We start from the raw sequence: 24,713 nt of genomic DNA on the forward strand, positions 1-24,713 counted from the left end.
GTCCCAAGACATTGTGATAAGGAGAACTGTGTCCAAGACACTCAATATGAAAGGGGAGTCATAGTTTTAGAAAGTTTCAGCTGTCTGGAATATGTAACTGAATAGAACATCTCATTCATTGATGATGTCTATCATCTCTCCTCAGACCAGTCGTTCCCATTTCACTGAGTTTATACCCTTGCTACTCAAAATGTGGACCTTGGGTCAACACCATGGCACCACCTAGAAGCTCTTTAACACTGCAGAATCTCAGGAGCCACCCAGACCTGCTGAATCAGAACGTTCTTTTTAACCAAATTCTCAGAGTTTGGTAGGACATGTATCACCTGGCTCCTTACCTTCTATGATTCTCTTTCTTGCTCTCTCAGCTCCAGTCACCCAGGTTTCCTTCTACTCCTCATGTATTCCACACTGTCTCCTCAGGGCATTTGCCTCAGCTGTTCCCTATATAGCATTCTGCCTATAATGCTCTTCTCCTAGACATCCACGTGGCTAATTAGCTTACCACCTTCAGGCCTTCTCTGTGCAGTGCTCTCTGACCACCCTGTTTAAAAGGAAACCATCCTCCATCCTCGTCCTCCATGCTTTGGCCACCCCCAATCTCCCTTGCTATATTTTCTCCCCTATAACACTTCACCTTTCTAACATCCCACACAACTGATTTAGGATTATGCTTATTGTTTACTGTCCCTTTTCTAGAATGTCTCTTTGCCAGAATGTAGCATCATGAAGCTAGGACTTTTTGACTGTGTTGTTCCTTGATGTGTCACACATGACCAGAACAGTGCCCATGAAGTGTGGTCTACAGGCTGACTCTTGCCTCTGGTCTCAACTAGATCACTGAAGAAATTTAGAGTAGTTTAAGTTAGAGTAAGAAATTTAGAAAAGTATAAATCAACTTGATATTGACGCAACACCTAAATGGGTGATTATTTACCTAGTAATTCATTTCACTGTATTTTACAAAAATAGCAGGTTGTGCAATTTGGAAATTAAAACATCCAACTCCAATTTGGTCTTTTTTTTTTTCCCAATATGGTCTTTTTAAAAATAGTTTGAGAAGCACTGGCCCAGGAAAGTTCCTGGCATTTATTAAGTGTTAATAATTGTTTGCTGAAGAAATAAAGAGAAGAACAAATACCTAAAGAATAAACTTTTACATAGTAAAGGACTGCTGCAGTCCATGGTGTCGCAGAGTCGGACACAACTGAGCAACTGAACTGAGTAAAGGCAAATCAGGTTTGTACATATGTCTGTCAGTCCAGTTAAATAATTTCTGCTTGGATTAGTGGCAAAGTGATTCATGTTATGTACTTCCTCAATATACTGTGCTTTCCTGTCCCATGTGAAAAATATAAGGCTCAAATGATCAATGAAGGAAATTTCTGAGACTCTCTGACTAACTGAAGATAGCCTTTGTCCAAGCCCCACATTTGGACACTTTTTTGCCTGGCTGTTCTGAGCAAAGCTGGCCTGATTAAGTAGCTTTAGATTTATTCCCTGCTTTCCCTTACCCTCACCTCCCTCAGATCTCTTTATAAAACAATGAAGTTAGCACTCACTGAAAGTTAGAAGGTAAGCTTGTTGGATGTTAGTGTTTTCTTAAAACTGAAAAGGTCATAATATTCTCAGGCTTCTATAAAATCATGGATCGCAATAATGGATCATTTAAGGCAATGAATTAAACACAAAGGTATAACCAGCTAAAATGTCTCTTACAGAGTAAATACACTAATTTCTGCAGCTTATCACTGTGAATACATAAATAAAACTGGAAATCTTTTGTTCTTCAGCCATCTTTGTTGGCTTCTAAGGTCAAGAGGAATCCGATTTATAAAATGCTTTTTCCTGCCCAAACCTTCCTTCCCTCTCCCCCTGTTCATAACAACAACAACAAAATGAAATGGCTTGGATCTTTTAAACTTGTTCCACTGGTATGCTATACCTCTTTGAGGGTGTTAAGAGACCATGGACAGAGGAGACTGGCGGGGCACTGTCCATATCACAAAGAGTCAGACATGACTGAGCGACTAAGCACAGCACAAGAGACCTTTATTTTGTTCCAGGATTGTTAGAAGTATAGTTTAAAACTTCTCTGACTTATTTACTTGAGTTTCATTTCATTCTTGCTTCCACTATATCCTATCACAGTTGTGAATGCTTAAGAATTCAATTTGGGGACCCAGGCTAGTTTGCAAGGACAGAATTTGGAAATGAAAAGATGTGGTTCTAGAGAGTTTAAAATCTAGTAGATGCATGAAAATAACTGTAATACAGGAAGGATGTGATAAGTAGTAAAGGAAAGTCAAAGTGCTCAGAGAGAGCCATGGTGGACTCTGAAGAATGGAGGGGACTTTGAGAATGAACAGTGAGGCAGAGGCAACAGCATGAACAAAATCACAGAGGAGAGGAAGGACATACTTGGTATGCATGGAGGGTAGAGAGTAGTTTGGTATTCCAAAGCACAAAATGAGGGAGAGAGATCAGTGAAGACAGAGCTAGAAAGGAAGACAGGAAGAGCTAGAACAGAGACGGCCTTGTACGTTGTGCCAAGAAGCTTAAAGTTGATGCTAGAACAATAGGGAGCCACTGGAGATTATGGTGGAAGAGAAAGTTATGATTAGGGAATGCTTTAGAGCTCCTCAGATATCCATGCATGAGGCAAGTTGAGAGAGGAAAAGAAGCAGTTAGGATACAGTTTACAAGAGTTTAAGGAGAAGTCATGGTGATGGTGGCAAACCAAACAGAGAAACCTCTAGGTGGGAAGGAAGGAGCAATTGTGACAGGAAGTACAAATGAACATTTGCAGCAACTTATTAATAAGTTTGACTTTTGCAGACACTTATCTAAAGACAGGGAAAGATGATTATAATCCAACATGTCTCTTCAGTAGTTAATTCAAAATGCAATATATTTTTACTCCTCCTAAACGATACCACCAAAACTTGATGCCTCAAAATAAGAACTTTATTTCTTGACCCATTTTTCATACTTAACTTTGCATTTGTATAATGTCAATAGCATAAGTACCATTGCAACATCTGACATAACAGTGTACCATTATGATGAGCCAGACCCCATGCTGTGCCCTTTACTTCTACTAGCTTATTTAGTCCTCAATACAACCTTTTGGCTATGAATTACCATTTCCCTCATCTTACATGTGTAAGTACTGAGGTAAGGAATTGTTACATAAAGCTATGTAACAGGAAAGCAGAGATTTGCATCCAGGCAGATCTGACTCCAAAGGCAGAATCTGTGCCTTTGGCTATTCAATCATGCTTTAAAAATTTCTTTTTACATGTATTTTAAAGTAGAATGCTAGAAGAGAACAAAGACCAGATGGAACAAATGGAAAACAAATAGCAAGATGACTGATATAAACCAAAATATGTCAACAGTCACATTAGATGTAAATGGTCTAAACATCCAAATTAAAAGGTAGAGATTATCTGTCTGGATAGTGAAAAATGCCAACCAAATTCTTGCATAATAGATTCTATTCCACCACATGATCTTTTTCCTCAATTTTCATTTTTGCACCACTCTTACCCTTACCTCATTGTGGCCTTATTCCTGAATATTATCTGGCTGTGAGGAAATTAGTCCATTGGACAGATTTATCATTTTCTGCATGTTTAATTAAAAGGTTCTGCTATAATACACTAATCCTCTCTCATCTCTCTTGAAGAGTTTAAGTTTCATATGGACTAAAGGTCCTAACACATATATTACACATTTTCCACTTCATATTTTACCATTCTGTCACTGAAAAACAGACTAAGAATAAACTTTGAGAAACCTAAGAAACTACTATATATTGCAGAAAAATAAGTGAGGTCAACAGTACAGTAGTTTCTTAGTATTAGTATTTTAAGTTGAAAAGATTTCTTCCTTGGGAATGATCCAAAATGTGTTCAGTATTTTCTGGTTCATAAATATTTCTTATGATCTTGCTTCTAGTTTATCTTCCAGAAGTATTGATTATAGCCACTCATAACACCCCAAACTGACTTTTACCATATTCTGTAGCAAGAATTTAGAAAGGGGGCAAAAAATACCATTTTCCATGAGTGTGGCAAGATGTCTGTATTCTTGCTAAAAGAATAGCCATGTGCCAAAAGGGCAGAACTACTCTCTAAATCCATATTCTTTACCAAGCCCTAGATTTTTACTCTGAACTATTTGCTTCACTGAAAGCTGGTCAGTTGTCTATCTTCCCTTTAAGAAAATTAAGTTTTTTGTTGTTTTTTTTTTAATATGGAATGCTTTGCAAATTGGCATGCCATCCTTGCGCAGGGGCCATGATAATCTCTGTACCTTTCCAAATTTAGTATACGTGCTGTTGAAGTGAGCGCAAGAAAAGTTTTAAAGGAGTTTCTTAATTTAGGCTTCTTACAGGTAAAGGGAAAAGTATGGTCTTTGATATTAATTTTTTTTCCTTCAGAAAAAGTAAACAAGTGGCACAGGTAGGTAGTAAACTGCTACTCTTAATGAAAGTTTTGTTTCCAGTCTTTAAGGCTTTCCATATCTGAATTTTCTGCTAACATTAGCCCATACTAGTATCAGAGTACTGCCTTCTACACAGTCCTGTCTAAACAACTCATTAAAAAGTACACAAGCATGCAAATAGTAGAAATAGCTTGCAATTCAAAATGTTCTTCTTACCAGATTTTGCAGGGGCTCCCCTCGAGGGACTCAGTCCTGGGCAATCTGGAGCAGCATGGCATATCTGAGAAGACAGAGAATCAGTCCCAGAAACTGAGTGCTTCAGAAAGACCCAGTAAAATAATTATTATTTTTATCCTCTGATGAGGCAGCCTTAAGAACTTGGCTTCCATTTAACTAACGGACCCTGAACTTCAATCGTACTAGGGAAAAATTTACGTACATTGGGGTCATGTGGTGAGTTGCTCACGCCTTACAGTAGAATTGAGTGGAGGTCCTCTCCTTGGGGCAATTAGCTGCAAAGTCTCAACACCTTTGCCTCATCCATTTATTTCTTCCTCTGAACAAGCCAACCTAGCCCCCTTATAAATTAATTATAGCCCGTATAAAAAACAGCTTGTGCTGGTTTTCTCCTATACTTAATTTTTATCCCTGAGAAAGAAAAAAGAAAACCTATAGGAAGGTATTAATCTACTTAACATTTCTAAGTACATCATCCAAAGGATTTTGTTTTTTTAATCTTACATATGCTCAGCAGAGTTACTGGCAAAAACTGTACATTTTCTTCATTTCATCCTTTCAACATCAAATAGTAGGCAGCAAAAATTGGATCAGACTTCAAAGCCTGCTGTGGGCTCCAAGTCACAGAGAGACGCCTCCATTTCACATATTGAATTCGAGCAGGATATCAAAGTGCTACCAAAGAACCTCGGGTCCTTACTCAAAAAGAGGCTCTAACATCTGTAGAGAGTGGAGTGCACAGACAAACCACCTCAGGGATCAGCTAGCATTTATTCTCAGCAGCAAATTTCCAGGCTTTTGATTCTCTCTTCGCTGTACCTCCCTGCCTCTCTGCTGAACCAAAATTCTTAAGCAAGCTGGGCTTTTGTCTCAAAGCCTTCAAAATATCACTAACAGTTCATGTCTGGATGGCTCAACCAAGCAGCCACAGATAGGCACCATGACCACAGACTTGGACGAGCCTATAAGAAGGATAGACAGTTACTTCAGAGTCAAGGATGTCCAGCTACCTTATTTGAGTGTCCTGCGAAGACATCACACCCTTTGGAAGAACTCTGGGCTTGTGAATGCCTAAAAATAAAAATATAATAATAATTATAATAATAATATTTTTAGAAGGCTTGAAAATTATAATTAAAAAAAAAAAAAACTTACAGAGGATTGCTTTCCTCCAAAGATGGATCAGAACAAACTCTCATTAAGCATCTATTGTATTCCATTCCAATCCTTGGTTAGAAGGACATGGTCAACTTAAGGAAATGTATTCTGTCAGGTGCGGCTCATACACCCACAGTCAGCCTGAGATCCTAAGACCCAAGAAACTGCCCTGTTTAAAATCGTGTGATTTAATCTACTTTACTACTGGATGTTCACAAACATTACCAAGTAGCCAACCATGATGTTAAGGCTGAACTTCCAATCCAGCACCTTAATCACATTGTTAAATAATTCAAAATAGATCTTGTAGTCAAACAAGTTTGGGGAATGCTAAGATGTGTGTAGTTTAAGAGGTTTCCTTACTGCAGAATGATCTTTCACAATCACAATATGCATTTAAGGGTTTCTAAAATGGGGTGTGTGTCTGGGGAGAATTCAGTTCCCTAAACTACTTTGAGCAAGAAATTTAAAAAGTGATAATTAACATCTATTTAAATACTAATGTTTCATGGAGCAAAGTTTGGAAAAATCAACTTGTATAAAAAATCCAGAAATTGGAACACATAGTATAAAAGTGTGATGAGGGTCTTCCTTGGCAGTCCAGTGGTTGAGACTCTGCACTTCCACTGCAGGGGGCAGGGGTTAGATTCCTAATAGGGGAATGAAGATCTCATATGCTGCACGTTACAGCCAAAAAACAGTAGAAAGTATTATTCTTTAATGTTTAAGAGTATGATGATTATAACTCACTCACTGCTAAAACCGGCTCTTATAATTCCTTTCAGATGGTAGCCAGGAGTATGGAAAGCACTCACTAGGCTAAGGGAAGTCTGGATATCTAAGTCCTGCTTCAAAATCCATCCTTTCTCTCTGGGTGTCTCTGTCTCTCTTACACATACACACAGGCATGCACATTTACACACATTTGATTGGGTAAATTTCTATGGTATTCTGGGTTCTAGTTTTCCTCATCTATAAAATGAGGGGATTGAAATAAGCTATTAGGACTCTCCTAGTTCTATATTAAAAACCCACTACAGTATTGTAAAGTAATTAGCCTCCAACTAATAAAAATAAATGAAAAAAAAATCTCATTGTTTATTTAAGCTGAGCATTTCATTTTCTGAATTTCTGTGCATGGTTCATTAGTATTATCTTCAAAAATACATCTATATATAGATTATAAGCAATGTATCTAAGTGCTCAGTCATATCCAACTCTTTGCCACTCTATGGACTGTAGCCCGCCAGGCTTCTCTGTTCATGGAATTTTTCAGGCAAGAATACAGGAGTAGGTGGCCATTTCCTACTCCAGGCTATAAGCAATATACACATCTAAAAATACCATATCAATATCTGTGGAGAGGAAACTATGTTGATATATTTATTTGTGTATATTTATTTGTGTATATATATTTATTTGTGTATATTTATTTGTGTATATACTTGTTTGTCATATGTTTCCCACTATGGAATGTTAGATTCCAAGAAGGTAGGGACATGGTCTGCTTTATTATGTACTCTGTATCAGCACTTAACCCTGTACCTAGTACACTAAAAGTGCTCAATAAATATTTCACAAGTTGAATGAATAAAAGGATGACTAGTGGACTCCCAAAATATGGACCATAAAGAATACCCTTTACATTAAAATTAAATTAACTAGCACTTATATAGTTTTCATATTTTAAAAATGTGTTTATATAGCTAATAAGGATTTCACAACCATTTGAGCTAAGTGCTTTAATTGCCTGTATTACACAGATAAAGAAACTAGATCGGAGAGGGTAAGAGCTCTGCCCAGGAATCATGGCACATACCTGGCAGAGCTAAGACACTGACCCCTGTTAGTCTAACTCCAAATACTCTGCTCTTCCTCTGAAGAATGACACCCCCGTGCCCCTGGGCCCATGGAACTCATTCCTGTCAGCTTAGGCAGGTCCCAGTGGCAGTGGGACACCTATAGAGAGGTGGATTCAGGTCTCTCAGGAGTCCTGGTGGGCTCTGGAGAAAATCTAAGGAAGAGAATTTGGCTGTTGAATTACCATGGGGTCTCCAATTTCTGCCTTTCCTGCCCCAACAAAAGAATGAAAGCTTTTAACCCCTCTAGTTTGCAAGTATTTTCAGGACCCAAAAGTCAGTGCACATACCTTCCAACAATACACTGAGGGTTGGCTCATCAGTTTGACTACCTTGTCATTCAAACCTTTGGGAGGATCTAACGCATCTCAATATAATTTTTACATGTGTTACTTGGTTTTAAAAGGCAAAGGTAGGATGAGTAGTGTCCAAAAGCAAACAGATTAGAAAAGACTTGATTAAACAAAGTTAAGCAGGTTTCTTTCCTAAGGAGATTTCCAGAATCTTTAACTTAATAACATGCACAATGAAATCTCAAGAGTAGGAGAGAACAGGCAACATTTCCCAAACATTATCCTGACAATGGAAGCCTCCCTTCACTGGGGCATGTTGAGGCCCTGGTTCTCACAACACATCTTAGAAAACACTAATCTGAGCAGCCCTTATTTGAAACAACTTCCAATTTGCCTTAAAAGAAAAAAAAAACAAAGGGTATAAGTCACTTTTCTTCAAAAGTCTATAACTGCCTCAACTCTTTTGCAGCAATTTTATCAGATATCTTGTCATTTGCCTCAGGGACTTGAGCCTGGCAGCAAATGGATAACACTTTGCAAGTTGTCATCACCAAAACACAGTCAATACTTATTGCCTGTGTACATGCCACCAGACCATGGTCAAAGCATGGATACATGGTTATCTCATCTAATACTTTCAACAACCATGTGGATTAGTTCTATTTCTATACCCATTTTACAGGTGAGGGAATTAAGGATCAAGAAGCTAATGACTCCCTGGTGGCTCAGCTGGTAAAGAATCCACCTGCGATGCGAAAGACCTGGGCTCAATCCCTGGGTTGGGAAGATCCCCTGGAGAAGGGAAAGGCCACCCACTCCAGCATTCTGGTCTGGAGTATAGTCCATGGGGTCGCAAAGAGTCGGACACAACTGAGCAATTTTCACTTTCAAGCTAATGACTTGTTTAAATGTCATAACTAGTAAACAGTGCAGCATAAAACCTGCCTACATAAAAAGGAGACTCCAAAGGGAAATTACTTATTCAGATACAAATTATCAATTACTGATAAAATGTTAGACAAATGGTTGATGGTGAATAGGATGTGCAATATGGTGCCAAAGCACCACAATACAGATTCCTTCTTTAGGTCACAAGGGGAGTAAGGGAACTGCATACTGGATATTTATAGCACCTCAATTCAGTGCCAATCTTGGCACCACTAATGTCCACACAACACTGTCTTGTGATGTGAGACAATATGAAATATTCAACATCACCCAGGATACTTATATTTTTTCATTTAGTTAAAAACTTAACTTTAATCAAAGCTTTTAGATCTAATGTATAGTTTATCTAAAACACAGTATAGAGGGGGAAAACTAGGACTGCAAAAAATCAAGCAGGCAATCATAGAAGATGAGTTATTTTATGGGATAACTGGTTCACTCTTCCAACAAATCATTGTCATGAAAAAGGGGAGTCTTATATATTAATAGAAATTTAGGGGACATAACAACTTGATATAATGTAATGTCCTACATTAGATCCTGACTTGGATAAACAGGTATAAAGGACAATTCTTCAAACAACTAGGAAATTTTGATTGGTATTAGATGATAATAACAAATTATTTATTTTAAAGCATGGTATTATTTTGAACCTGTAGGAGAAATTTTTTGAAATAACATTGTTCTCAGCCTCTGTTAGGAATCTGACGCTAAATGATAGAGGCAGTCCATTTGGTTATCGAAGGGTGGTGAATAGGAGGTAGTTGTCTCTCTGGAAATGATCCACTGCATATTTCCAGGGCTCCTGTACCCTCTCAGAAGCCATGACTGAAGTCTCAAGCAGATTGCCTCAAGGGCTTGGCCACTCCACTGCTTTACTGCAGTCAATTCATTGAATTGTGGGTTCTTGGGGAGATGAAAACTCTGTCACCATTGAAAACCCTTCTGCTCGGTCTCTCCCTTGAATAAGCCCCCCAAACTCACTCAAATCTAATTTTCTTTTCTTAAACCAATTCCAATGCAACCGGATGAGAGGCAGGGTGAAGGCTGGCTCTCGAGCACAGGGCTGCTGAGAATGCCACAGCATCTCTGTTGTGCAGCAAAGATCCACGAGGCCAGCTGGCTTTGTTATGCTGGGCTGGCAGCACTAGGTGAAGTCACCTTGGTCCAAAACTGGGTCTCAGCTTTGCAGCCTCCAAAAATTAGTCTGCCAGTTCTTTGAGGGGTAATGTATTTTTGGGAGCTGAGTTGTACTAACCAAACTCAAAAGAGTCATATTTGAAAAGTAGAATCCTATTGTGTGACTTTACAGTAAGCACAATAATCTGGACCAAACGTTCCCCCTGACTAGTTCATTGTTATACTCTGCAGACCAAATTATATATTAGAAGGAAAACAAAGGAAGCAGGGTGCTCTTCAAGGATCTGACCAATCAGGCTGGTCTTATAACTGGCCTTTTTCAACTTTAGGGTTAGAATCAGTCACTTTTTTCTTAGAAGGGAATAGAGACCTGCTGGCTACTCTTTGACTTGCCATTTTCTAGATTTCATTTAAATTTCTTTGCGCAGTTTTTATTAATTTTGATAAAACTTGCAAGATTGTGTCTTATATCAATTATAATGTAGAATGGTGTCTAGAACTGAGAAACCCACTAGTTGTTCACTAATGAAAAAATTAGTCATTCACTTATAAGCATATTCTATTTTAAAGCAGTTTATTTTGAAATCAAGGTTGAATAACCTTAATTCCTGCAATCTCTGAATAAGATGGCAGCTATTCATTGTGGGTAGATTTTTCTTAGCTTCCTATTGTCTTCAGATTTGGGAATAGTTCCTGGAACCTCTTGTCTTACTTGGTAGCCCTGGGAGAAAGGCTAATCAGCATAACCAAGCAAATTTGTTCCTGCCTCTTTGATAACTCTTGAGAAAAAACCTTTTGTACATGGAGTTTTTAATATGAAGAGGTCAATTTCTTTCTTCTAAGAAGCAGCAATCAATCCACCCTGCCAAAATTATGCTCAGACTAAGATATTTTAACACAGTAGGAGACCCATGAATCTTGAGGGAGGCACGCTTCAGACAAATAAGTCAAACAATTTTCCTTCTGGAAGTTATTACTATGAAAGATAATAGAAAACATAAACACCTTGAGAAATGGTTTCAGTAAGTTCAAGTTCTGAAGGTAAATTAAGACCTTTAAGGGATGGTATCAGAGAAGAGGACATTGTCCTTTGTAAAAGATCCCATGTGAACCTGAGTGCTAACAAGGCTTCTATATGAGCTGGCCATAGGCTGAACCCAAATGGCAACTCAAGAATTCTTGTTTAGTTCTTATATGGAATGTGAACAGTCCATCCCTCAAAGGGCTGAGGGTATAAACGTGAAACAACACCCAGATCTGAATCTATCAACATTGTATCAACTACGTATTAACTCTTTCCTGAATTATATCAGCTAGGTGTCATTGCATATTCTTACTGCTTACATATTTAAACAGCTTTAAGCACAGAATATTGGAGGATAATGTTTTAAGAACACAAATTATTAAGTTGGAAGGCACCCAAAGTGTATAAGTTAATCCATGTTTATTACAAAAACTGGAAAGTTAAGATTTCTACAATGCTGTGTTGTTTTCTATTCACCACCACCACCACAATAAATATTTGCCAAGCACATTCTAAATCTTCCCAGGGTTGTATTCATATTTCTGTGCTTTTATCTGCAATGTCATCTTCTCCCTTGACCACCGGGCCATTGCATCCTTACCCTTTAGCTCTGGTGTTGGCTCCTCTGATGAGTCTTTCCTGCCTTATCCCCACCCCGGCCACCTCTCCCACTTGGGGCAGAGGTGGAAGTCCTTGGTGTATTTCCACAGTCTACTAAGCATAACCATACTGAAAACTTGGTTCTGTAACTGACTTATCTGGTACTACATCCTGACCAATTAAAAATGTCTGAAAATCATCTATTGAAGGTGAGCTTTATCAAATTTTGATCAAGGGAGAGAAAGCAAAGAGCAAGTATCATAATACACTTGGCTTTTGAGATATCAGAGCTGTTCCTATTGCTATGTTCATCAGTTTTACCTTTTCTTCTCTAGTTTTTATCTGATGAAAATTCTCTCAACTCCCAAGTGGTCTGAATATTCACCAATCACTAATCAACAAAAGTGCAGCAATATCTGACTTTCTCCCCAAAGTAAATGACTAAATGAACTGGTGGCAAAATGTTTCCTGTTTTCCCTCTTTCTGATTAAAGGTTTTTTGATTAAAAATATATATTCACTGTTGTACTGTATAAAATACAGATATTCAAGGAGAAGAAAATAAAGAAATGGAAGAATATCCACACCCAGATATAATATCTTGCTTCATATATTTTCAAATGCTTTTCTATGTATATATATATGTTAAAAAATGGCTCATGATATGTTTGCCATTATAACTTACTTTTTGTATTATGAGCATCTTCCCATGTATTTATGTGGAATACAACATAACATTTATGTAGTATACACCTCTGTCATATTTATGGCTGTACAATACTACACTGGTTGGTATCACAAGTGATGTAAGTAATCTCTTATTTTTGGATATTTGTTTTCAGTTTTATGACATTATACATGTTACTCAGTCATGAGTAACTGAGTAACTCAGTACTCAGTTACTCAGTCATGTCTGACTCTTTGTGATCTCATGGACTGTATCCCCCAGGCTCCTCTATCCATGGGACCTCCCAGGTAAGAATACTGGAGTGGGTTGCCATTTCCTACTCCAGGGAATCTTCCCAACCCAGTTATTGAACCTGCATCTCTTTTGTCTCCAGCATTGGCAGATGGATTCTTTACCACTAGAAAAGTGAAAGTGAAAGTGAAGTCGCTCAGTCATGTCTGACTCTTTGCAACCCCATGGACTGCAGCCTAACAGGCTCCTCCATCCATGGGGTTTTCCAGGCAAGAATACTGGAGTGGCTTGCCATTTCCTTCTCCAGGATATCTTTCCAACCCAGGGATTGAAGCCGGGTCTCCCGCGTTGTAGGCAGACGCTTTACCATCTGAGCCACCAGGGAAGCTACCACTAGAACCACCTGGTAAATAATGGGTCATTAAGGATATATCCAATTTAATATCCAAAACTTTTCCAATTTTTGATTAGGATAAATTTAATTTAAAGCTATTAGCTTAAATGATGAACAAATTTTCTATTTTAAAGCTTTTGAATTGCATCATCAAATTCTCCTTTAAAAAGTAACAAAAATTATCACTCATAACTATAAAAGTATGAAAGACCCCACTTGTCATATCATCAACACTGGGTATTATCAGTCTTTTTCATCTTTGCTTACCTCTTAAGTAAAAAAAAAAAAAAAAGGTAACTCATTTTTATTTTAATTGACATTTCTTGATTCTGAAGAGGGAAAACATTATCCCTGGGCTTTAATATATGATATGAAGGAAATACAAAAAGCATAGGAGAAATGAAAAGAGTAATCATACAAAATAAGATCACCACTACAGTAGGAAAAAAGGAAACAAGGAATGATCACAGCTTTTGTATCATTTTTTTTCATTGGGTTTGCTACTTGGTAACTTTGCTGTTTTGAATGCATGCACTATATCTTACCCCAAGTCAGTGTCATTACTCAATAAGTTGAATAAGCAAATTTTGCTTAAGTATATGGATATTTGTTAGCTCTTGGACACATTCTAAATTTTAGAACATGGCTAAATTTAGAAATTCATAAAAGGGCTCAAAAAGGCTGACAAATGTTTCATGATGCCATTGCTCCGGGTTAGCACTAGTAGTTTATGTACTTATGCTAATTTCCCAAATCCCACTGAGCCCTTTAAATTTGATCATATTTGTCTGCCTCATTGCTTTTCCCCAAGCACAAGCCCATACAACCTTAATTTGCCACTTTTGTATTCTCATTTCTTTTATTTTTTTCTCCTTTACTATTTTATTACAGGCAGCTGTCACTGGGTAAAGTCAAATGTAAGAGCAGAAGATTTTCTTCATTCTGCTGAGAATTCTTATCTTATTAGGGAAAAAAAAAAAGAAAAAGGACACTCAACACAGAGTAACCCATAAAGCTGACTTCAATTCTTTGTCAGCAATCAAGGAGCCATGAGAAAATCCGACTTCAGGCTTGGGGATGGAGTTAAGATATAGTAGTGAGGAAGAACACATGACCCAAAGGGCTTTAGTGCCATGGGCTGAGGGCCCCAGCACAGCCAGAAGAGCTGACCATTCAATCGCCACACCTATACAAGCAATATAGATCCTACCAGGGTCTCCGCTTCACAGCTGAAGCTTTAGTCTTTTTGAGGAGCCTGCCCTGGAGGCACCTAGATCTGCAGATACAAACCCAGATCCCATGGACACAGAGCCTGTGCTCTCAGCCTGCAGTGCCATTTTGTTATTGGACTATTCCAGATATTCACTCAATCATATCTTGGATCTTAATAAATGACACCTGGGGTGACAAACATGTAACTATAAAGAACATGCCAGGGGGCAGATTAAATTAAACTAGGTCTGGAGATAACTCTTAAACCTTGACCTGCTGATCTTTTACTCACCTTATCACTATGGGCTAATATTAAGATTATAAACATTTATGCCACACTCAAGGCTCCAATTTGGTGGCAAGCTTTGAGATTCTGTACGATTGTAATAACAATAGATACTACATTGAACAATATAAGGTCCTGAACAGCTTCTCAGGCATCACTCATTTATTCCACAAATATTTATTGAGCCCCTTTAATTTATGTCCTACTGTTTTGGGGGATACAGATGTGAACAGGAAATCTAAGATGCCTCTGCTCCTAAGAACCTATATTTCTAGCAGGGAAAGTAGACAATAAATGAAAAAATAAGTAAATACGTTAGCATGTTAAACAGAAGTAAGAGCCAAAGAAGAAAATTAAAGCAAAGAAGGGGTAAAAGAAGTGTTGGAGGCAGGGTCTGCAATTTTAGATTAAGTGGGTACAGAAGGTGATATATAAGTAAAGATCTTAGTAAATAAATATATTTCCCTGGTGGTTCAGACAGTAAAGAGTCTGCCTGTAGTGTGGGAGACCTGGGTTTGATCCCTGGGTTGGGAAGATCTTCTAAAGAAGGGAATAGCAACCCACTCCAATATTCTTGCCTGGAGAATTTCATGGACAGAGGAGTCTGCTGGGCTACAGTCCATGAGGTCGCAACTAGTCAGACATGGCTGTGCGCCTAATACTAGTTAAAAAAAAAGAATTCACATCTTTGAATGTTGAGGTTTTTTTTTTTTTCCCACTTAAATACTTTATTTATTTATTTATTTTTTCATTTATCTCCATTAGTTGGAGGCCAACTACTTTACAATATTGCAGTGGTCCCTGTCATACACCAACATGAATTCACATCTTTGAAGGTGTTGTCAATGAAAAACTCCTAATGGGTAAAAAAAAAACTTTATATGTTATGGCACCTTGGGGTTTGAGGACTGATGTAAACACTTGGTAAAAGTTTAGTAACACACTTGATATATATACACATATTCATGATACATTAGTTCCAAATCACTTAGGCTAGTGCTGTTATATAAAATACAGGACACCCAGTTAAATTTGAATTCCAGATACAAGATGAATAGTTCTTTTACTATAAAAATTTTCAAATACTTCATGGGACATACTTATGTTAAAAAGCAATCTGTTTTTTACATAAAATTAAAATATCAGTGGGTATCCTGTATCTTTATCTGCCAAATATGGCAACTCTAACTTGGGCAAATCGGCACCTCAGCTTCTTCATCAGCAAAACAAATAAAAAGTCTTACCAAACTGAGGCAAAAAGATTAACCTGTCCTTTCTGGAAGAATAAAATAAAAATATAAGATAACAGAGCTTTAAAAGGGTTAAATTGAGATGTGTATATGGCTAGAATTTAGAAATAAAACACACACTCAGTAACATGTTATCCTTATTGCAGTTCTGCAAGACAAGTCCCTGAACATGGACACTTTAGGCTCCACAGGATAGAGAATGACAGTGAAAAGTATCTGGAATGGCTTTCATTCTGTAACCTTCCTCTCTTCTTTGGGTGGGGTCATAGGTAACTTGTGGGTTAAGTTACAGTCTTAGCACTTTAAAGACTTGTAGAGGCAAAGCAAACTTCAGAGACCATTCACTATACCTTTCTTCACATTGTAAGTGGGGAAACTGAGGCCCAGGGGCTGATAGAACGTGTTCAAGTGAGTTAGAGGGAGAAACGGGTCTAACAGCCACATTCATTGGATGATGCTCCTGTCACCAGTGCAGCCCTCAAAGATAATATTTATCCCATTTTCCTCCCTTAGTTCTGAAAGCAGTGCTCAGTTTGAGGAGAGAGAAGCAAGAAGCACGGAAACGCAGGGCAGGATGAGCATGGCATGAAGTGATGGGACCCACAGACAGAGGAAGGAAGGGGCATAAGAGACACTATTTAGGAAGTGTTGAAAAATGAGGTGGAAAAGTCCGAACAAGACTGTGTGTGGGGGGTGCTGACTAGTCAGTGAGGTCACAGCGGAGAAGCTTGAGGACAGATACCTAGCAGTGCCACGCTGATGTGGACAGACGTGTAGGTGCAGATGGAGAGGGATCAGTTTCTAAGGAGAAAGTGGCTGATGGACTGCCCTGTCTAGAAGAGGGAAGTAGTACTGTCTTTCTTTTTCATTTTAACATTTTAATTTAACTCAACTTCATGTTTAGGAAAAAGACACAAGAATAGTGTGTGGAATTCTGTATGTTCCTCAGCAGATTCTCCAGATAATATAATGTGTGTGTTTGCTTTATCCTCTCTTTGTGTCTCCGACTTTCTCTTGGTACATGTATACTGATAACCACACACACACACAAATACATACATTTTTTCCCGAATCATCTAAGAGTCAGTTGTACCTGATACTCCTTTATCCCTAAATACTTCAGTGCGTGTTTCTTAAAAGCAAGGGTATTCTCCTATATGACTATAGCGCAACGCTCAAAGTCAGGAAATTAATATTACTACAATGCTATTACCCAATGTATAGATTACATCCAGATTTTGCCAATTGTCTCAATGATGTCTTCCACAGAAAATTTTGGATCGTACATTATATTCAGTTGTCATGTTCCTTTAATGTCCTTTCATCTGGAACACTTCCTCAGTCACACTTTGCATTTGATTTTGAAGCCCACAGGTCAGTCATTTTGGAATAAGTCCTTTTGTTTGGTTTGTCTGCTGTTTCTTCATGATTAAATTCAAGTTATGCCTATTTTGCTGGAAATCCACTGAAGTGATGTTGTTTTCAGTGCATCCTATCAGGAGGCATGTGCTGTCAACTGTCTGATTACTGGTGATACTAACTTTCATCACTTGGTTAAGGTGGTGTCTGCCAGGTTTCTCCCACTGTTCCTTTGAAACTAATAAGCATCTTATGAAGATTTCTTCTAAAACACTGTTACCCCTTAAGCTTTCACCTATTAGTTTTAGCATCTATGGAAGATTCCTGCCTGAAACAAACAATGACTGTTTTGATAGCTGCCAATGGTGATTTTCTGCCTTCATCATTCTTTTTACATGTGTTTCACATTCAACTGCAAGGAAAAGCTTACTCTGTTTTTTCCTTCCCCACCTCCCTTCCTTCCTCCCCTGCCTCCCTTCCTTCCTCTGCCTCTTTTGTTCCTTCATTTCCTCCTTCCTTCTATCAATGTGGATTCATGAATTCTTACTTTATTCAATATATTATATTCTTTTATCATTATTTACTTTGATAGTGAAGTTGTCCTCAATTTGGTTTAATTTTAATGGGTTGGGAGTAACAGACTTCAAAACAAGGACTTCAGAAAGGAACGTATAATACTAAGGAGCACATAAAGAAAGGTGAATTCCTCCAAAAAAACAACAATAACTCTCCTTATTACTAATATTTATGAGTGCTTTTGTACATCAGATGAGATGCCGTGTGATTTGTATAAGTTGTCTCATTTAACTTTCATGACCTTGTGAAGCAATCATTATGTCAATTTTACATTCCATTTAAAGATAAGGAGATAGAGACTCTGAGAAAATAAGTAAGTTCATCAAGATCTTACCCTTAGTAGTAGCAAGTCTAGTGGACTCCAGGGTCCCTGCTGTCAACCACTAGGCAACCCTACAAATAGGTGTGGAAACCTTCAGGAAAGGAAATGGTACTTAGAAGCAAAGCTGCACTGTTCCTGTGGGCAGCTGGACATTAGTACCAGGATTTGCAGAGTCATCTAAGCTTTTTGCATTTTTACAAATGGGGCAATAATTGCCTATAATTCTGTCATTAGTTTAGAAACTTCCCTAACCTGCATTGTGAAAAGCATCTAACCCTGCCTAAAATCCAGGGAGGAAAGCATAAAAAGGACTCATTTGTGCCAATGTCAGCTGACACAGATCCAGAAAGACATGAGTTGGCCAAGTCACCAAAGGAAGCGTTCCCATGGGTCGAGACAAGTGAAACCCGAATTTAGGCAGGGAAGAGACAACTGCGGGAACAGTAGAGCAGGGATTCTGAAGAAATTCAGTATCTATTCAACTCTTGAGATCCCAGGTGAAGACAGGGTTGTTAGCCCTCCCTGCAAGGCTAACATACAAGATCCTTCTTCCTGCAACAGTACTAGCATCTCCATCACCACCACACCACTTTTATTATTATATTTCAGATCCTATGAGAATAAGTTTGGGTGAAAAAAATATATTACCTGCTAGTGAAACTAATTCAAACAACCATTTTGCCCTAGAGGGAAAAGCACAATTGAATCTGAGAATAGCATCCTTACCCTCCCAGGAGAAAGAAACTAAAAATAAAAGACAACAAGGTGCTTCCTGCCAGTCAGTAAATCCAATAAGCAAAGAAGATGCCTCAACCTGGCACTGGGCAGTTAACAGTCAGCCCGACTCCCTCCATCGGAGAACGGCCATGTGGTTCTCAGAGCTAACAGCTGCCAAGCAGAACCTCTCAGATTAACCCATAGGTGGTGTTGAACCACTTCCCATTAAGATATTTGCAAAGCAAACAAAAATGATAGCCCCATTCTGAGTGCTGGGAGCCGGCCAGGAGCTCTAGCTGTTCTTGTTGACACAAAGAGCTCTCCAGGGAGGGTCTGGGCCAGAGCGTGGAAGGCTAGTCCTGCCTGCCTCTCCAGACTGTGTTGATCTTAGGCCTTTAGAATCTCGGTATCAGGGACTGTTTATTATCTAATTTCCCAATCACAGCAGGTGCTGGAGCTCTGTTTCACCAGAACTCTCTCTTTCTCCGTCTCCGTGACCTACACTATTCAGATGGAAAGAAAAAATTCAACTCTCCTCCTGTTATGTCTACTCTTTAACGAGCAAGCCTGAGAAGTTACTAAGATGCATACAGAGAGTGTGGCATTGCCACTGTCAACAGCTTCTGTGGCAAACACTTGTTAGGGTTCCTTCTGAATTTAAAGTAACCATGGCAATGCTAATGGGAAATATGCTTGCATATTTGTGTCCTACAGGTAGGAGCAAGCTACTGTTTAGTTCACAAAATACACTTGGAGCTGAAACACTAATATTTTTTTCCTTCTAATCCAGAGGGTAAAATGAAATAAGGTTTAAAAGGCTGTGGACACATGTAAAGTTAATCTTCTTTCAACCTGGAGGATTACAGTCTCAGTTTTTTTTAACTGTTCATAAAGAATTGCTTTCATATAGAATTCATTTTTATACAAATATTGTTTCCTACAATATTTTCAACTTGAGCAAGTTTTCTCAAGTTTCTTTTCTTTCAAAATAGCCTCCCTATGCAAAGGTGTAAGTGAAATGAATGTTGCTCAGTCATGTCCGACTCTCTGCGGCCCCAATTCTCCAGACCGGAATACTGGAGTGGGTGGCCTTTCCCTTCTCCAGGAGATTTTCCCAACCCAGGGATCAAACCCAGGACTCCTGCATTGCAGGTGGATTCTTTACCAGCTGAGCCACAAGGGAAGCCCATGAATACTGGAGTGGATAGCCTATCCCTTCTCCAGCAGACTTTCCGGACCCGGGAATTGAACTTGGATCTCCTGCACTGCAAGTGAATTCTTTACCAACTGCGCTATCAGGGAAGCCCCACATGCAAACTTATTTTTTGTCAAAAACTCATTCTGAGCTTGAACTGAGCAAAGGTCCTGATGAGGATACAAGCAAAAGTTGACAGCAGAAATGTGCTGAATTTCTAGAATCTCCTGAACTCATGGAATGGGTAACGCAGGAAGGGAACAAGGGATGGCAAAATGGTCAGAAGAATTTGTCATATTTTGTCATTACTGGAAATTGTCCTGAAGTTGTCCTTTAGGTTAGAAACCAGAATGTTAGAGATAGAGGTATTAATTCTATAATGAGAGAGACAAAGAGAGAGAGATTGAGAGAGAAAGAAGGAAAGGGAGACAGATAGAGGTTGAGATTTCTTTAGAAAAAGTACAGGCATTATCATTCTAAAAAAAAAGGGGGCTTTTTTTATAAAAAGGAAGAGAACTGCTTGATATTTACAGTATGAAGTTAGAAAGCAGCTTTTTAGACTTTTGAAAATATCATTCAGTTTTAGATGATGTTTCTCTAACTGTTGCTGGACCCAAGCTCTCTGCAAATGTGCAAGTTTTCCAGAGAGAAAGTGAATCTAACACTACAGGTCAACTTTGCTGAACTCAAGACATTGTTTGCTAATGTTCTTATCATTCGCTGATGGCAAATATGATTAGGGACAGATTAAGTCTTTCCATGGATGATCACGTTAAAGATGTTGCTGGGGTGATAGAGTAACCTCGTCTATCTGTAAGATGTGTTGGACATGTCAGAAACTAGCTCTCATGCCAAACTGTCCAAATTGTTTCTGGACATGCTCTTGTCTTTGTCTGAGGTACTAGGCACAAAAACATTGCCTTGAAGTGTGGATCTCACATAGGGGTGGAGGTGGCCAGAGAACCCAAGTCAAACACGCATTCTAACATCATTTCGCTTAAGTTCACTACATGCTGGTTCCTGGCAACTGATATCTTTAAGATATCAACCATAGACGGCTACCTGCCAATACCTAAGCTTCTAAAGAAAACACATAATGAAGCATCTTTCCAAACTCAGGGCTTATTTTTGAGCTAGGAAAGTATATCCACTACAGAATAATTACACAGTGCTAACAGCATCTCCCTTCATTTATATTGTTAGCACTGTTGTCTTTTGAGAAAGTCAGCTTCCTACCTTATCAAAAATTAATTATTGTGTTCAAGCTAAACTCAAGATAAATAGGAAGCATTTCTTAAGTAAAAGTAATGAAAGTTAGCTTTAGATCCAGCAGAAATAAAAATTCAAGGAGAGTATATTCATGCATCCATTCATATCCATTCATTTTATTTTATGCCTACAATAGCTGAAGATTTTAGATTCTAGATTCAGTGAGTCATACAGAAATAAATGACAGTTTCAGTGCTGGAGTTTATTATCTCATGTAGAATATAGTAATAATGGCTAACATTTCTGTGTACTTACTACATTCTAGGTAGTCTTTAAAAATTTCCTATGGCTCATTCTCACAATAGCCATATGAGATAGATACCATTATCAGAAATATGTTTAACTTGCCCAAGTGACAAGTGTTTAACTTGTCACTGAGCTACTTGGACACGGACCTGGGTGAGAAGAGAAAACAATCTGTCTCCAGAATCTGTAGCCTAAGTTGCTTCCTCTACCTTCACAGAGGCCCTAATACATGTGGGCAGGAGTCAGACTCTCATGCTGGTGGGGCCAGGCCATGAACTAAGCAGGACTGTGAGTTACTGTCAATGGAAAACAGCCTCTACTCAGTTCTAAGTGATTGCTGCTAGATACTCCAACTTTCAGGAGCCATCAGAATTCTGAGTTGTGATGTGAAATATTTCTATTTTTATATATTAGAAACATTGAGAATTTCAAAGATATTGTTCAGGTTAAAGAAAATATATCTGCAGGCCATATTCTATCCAATGACTGTGGGTGTCCATCTTTCGGCTGATAGAATAATATCCACAATATCATGCAGCCTTTAAGGTCTCTCATATCCACCTCCCATCTGCCTGATTCCCTATCGTAGTTCTTCCTGCATCACAGCATTCCTACCCACAATCAGTCCTTATCCCACTGAACATCTCTTCCCAGAACCCCCCCCCCAACACACCCCCCCATACATCCTGCCTCTGGGCCAGGGCCCACTCTGTTCTGCCACCTAGGCCACTCTTCTCCTGGCTCTAGTCTGCTTCAAAGCACTGCACCATGAGATGCCTCATGGGTGAGCCCTTGAAGGATGGTTAAATACCAACAGGTAAAGAAAGAACTGGCAAAGGAATTCTATTCAGAAGGAACACCATGAAAAAATACACAGAAATAGAAAAACAAAAGATTTTGAAAACCATCAAACAATTCCAAATATTTTAAAAGGTTTTTGGCCCTGAGAATCTGGTCCTATAAACAGAACTCTGATTGCTGACATCCTGGACATCCACGGTCCTTCTAAAAGAGTTCTTTGCATAAGGATCACTGATGATTTAAGGTTTGCTGAAACAGTTCAGATAAATATTTATGTACAGCCATAAGCAAATCCACAAGGAAAAATATAATTCAAAACAGACTTTTTGTTGAAGATCCTTTCAGCTGATGATAAGGTTTCTGGTTTCAAAAAGGTTTTGAAAATACATGTGATCAATTACTATTTTAAACAACATCTAGAAACTCTAAGAAGGCTCTAACAATCAAGGAAGCTCTGAAAGTTATTATTTGAGGGTGTTGCCAATGAAACCTAGCTATATTGATAAGGGTGAGTCTTGGGCCCAAAATCAACCTCAGATTTACCCCTGAGGTAAGAGCCAGGAACACAGACAAGAAAATTTGGCTCTCAGTTTAAAGCTGAGAGTGAGCATTGTTCTAAAGTACTGGAATCCTCAGTGCTTATTTTAGATTGTGGCTCAGACGGTAAAGCGTCTGCCTGCAATGCAGGCGACCTGGGTTCAGTCCCTGGGTGGGGAAGATCCCCTGGAGAAGGCAATGGCAACCCACTCCAGTATTCTTGTCTGGAGAATCCCACGGACAGAGGAGCCTGTTAGGTTACAGTCCATGGGGTCGCAAAGAAGTCAGACACAACTGAGTGACTTCACTTCACTTCACTAGAGCTAAACCAGAGGGGTCTTAACTCTTCATATAAGAGTAGCTTTGCAGGAACCTCTCAAATACTATTACTACTATTATTGCTACTACTTCTATCACCATGATCAACAACAGCTTGCCATCATCTTTTATTGGGCATATATTATGTCTAGAACCATGCTAATTCCTTTGTATAGATTACATCTAATCTTGTATAGATCTAATCTCAGATAACTTATTTTTAATTTTTTAGTAATTGATATTGGAGTATAGTTGCTTTACAATGTTGTGTTAGTTACTGCTGTACAGAAAGTGATTTAGTTATACGTACACATATCTCCACTTTTTCTTAGGGTCCCTTCCCATCTAGGTCACCAAAGAGCACTGAGTAGAGCTCCCTGTGATATACAGTAGGTTCTCATCAGTTACCCATTATCTATTTTATATTCAGTAGTGTCTGTATGTCAGTTCCAATCTATCCCACTCTCTTCCCCCTTGCTAATGATAAGCTTGTTTTCTACATCTGTGACTGTTTATGCTTTGCAAATAAGGTCATCTATACCATTTTTCTAGATTCCATATATAAGTGATATTATACAATTATTTGTCTTTCTCCTTTTGACTTACTTCTGTATGACAATCTCTAGGTTGAGCCATGTCTGATTTCATTCCTTTTTGGCTGAGTAATACTCCATTGTATATATGTACCACATTTTCTTTATCCATTTCTCTGTTGATGGACATTTAGGTTGCTTCCATGGCATGCTATTGCAAATAGTGCTGCAATGAATACCAGGCTGAATGCATCCTTTTGAATTATGGTTTTCTCCAGATATATGCCCAGGAGTAGAGCTGCTGGATCATATGGTAGCTCTTTTTAGTTTAGTTTTTTTTTTCCAGTTGTGACTCCAGACAGGATCCAGAGAGGAGTTCTAAAAATCTCTTCTCTGGGTTTTATGGAAACTTTCTTTACCCTCCTGTGTTAGCCTCTTAAGGCACTGCATCAGCCTTAAAAGGGCATCTTTTTAGTTTTTAAAGGAACCTCTATACTGTTCTCCATAGTGGCTGTACCAATTTATATGTCCACCAACAGTGTAGAAGGGTTTCCTTTTTGCCACAACCTCTCCAGAATGTACTGCTTATAGATTTTTTTGATGATGGCCATTCTGACTGGTGCGAGGTCATATCTTGTAGTTTTGATTTTAATTTCTCTAATAATTAGTGACATTGAGCATCTTTTTCTGTGTTTTGGGCCATTTGTATGTCTTCTTTGGAGAAATGTCTATTGAGATCTTTGGCCCATTTTTTTTATTGGATTGTTTGTTTTTTTTGATATTGAGCTGCATGAGCCGTTTGTATATTTTGGAGATTAATCCCTTGTCAATTGCTTTGTTTGCAAATATTTTCTCCCATTCTGAGGGTTGTCTTTTTGTTTTGTTATGGTTTCCTTAGCTGTACAAAAACTTTTAAGTTTAATTAGGTCCCATTTGTTTATTTTTGTTTTTATTTTCATTACTCTAGGCAGTGGATTGAAAACTATCTTGCTGCAATTTATGCCCATGAGTGTTCTGTTTAGATTTTCCTATAAGAGTTTTGTAGTAGTATCCAACCTTACATTTAGGT

General features: G+C 38.4%; 1 protein-coding gene and 2 non-coding genes across 3 annotated transcripts in view; all 3 read right to left on the reverse strand.

The window, feature by feature from the left end:
* The window catches only part of MYO3B (myosin IIIB), a 405,543-nt gene that overhangs the window by 82,902 nt on the left and 297,928 nt on the right, over nucleotides 1–24,713 (reverse strand). Inside the window, exons 30-31 of the mRNA XM_043894526.1 lie at nucleotides 5,700–5,760; nucleotides 4,669–4,732 (exon numbers count right to left, since the gene is read on the reverse strand). Of these exons, the coding sequence (XP_043750461.1) occupies nucleotides 4,669–4,732; nucleotides 5,700–5,760 (125 nt within the window). The remainder of the gene's footprint in view (nucleotides 1–4,668; nucleotides 4,733–5,699; nucleotides 5,761–24,713) is intronic.
* LOC122688872 lies at nucleotides 4,255–4,358 on the reverse strand. The gene has a single exon (XR_006339612.1). It is a non-coding gene; the product is annotated as a U6 spliceosomal RNA (small nuclear RNA).
* On the reverse strand, nucleotides 23,989–24,111 carry LOC122688888. The gene has a single exon (XR_006339623.1). It is a non-coding gene; the product is annotated as a small nucleolar RNA SNORA26 (small nucleolar RNA).

The sequence above is a fragment of the Cervus elaphus genome, chromosome 33 (assembly GCF_910594005.1).
Source record: "Cervus elaphus chromosome 33, mCerEla1.1, whole genome shotgun sequence".
NCBI lineage: Eukaryota > Metazoa > Chordata > Mammalia > Artiodactyla > Cervidae > Cervus > Cervus elaphus.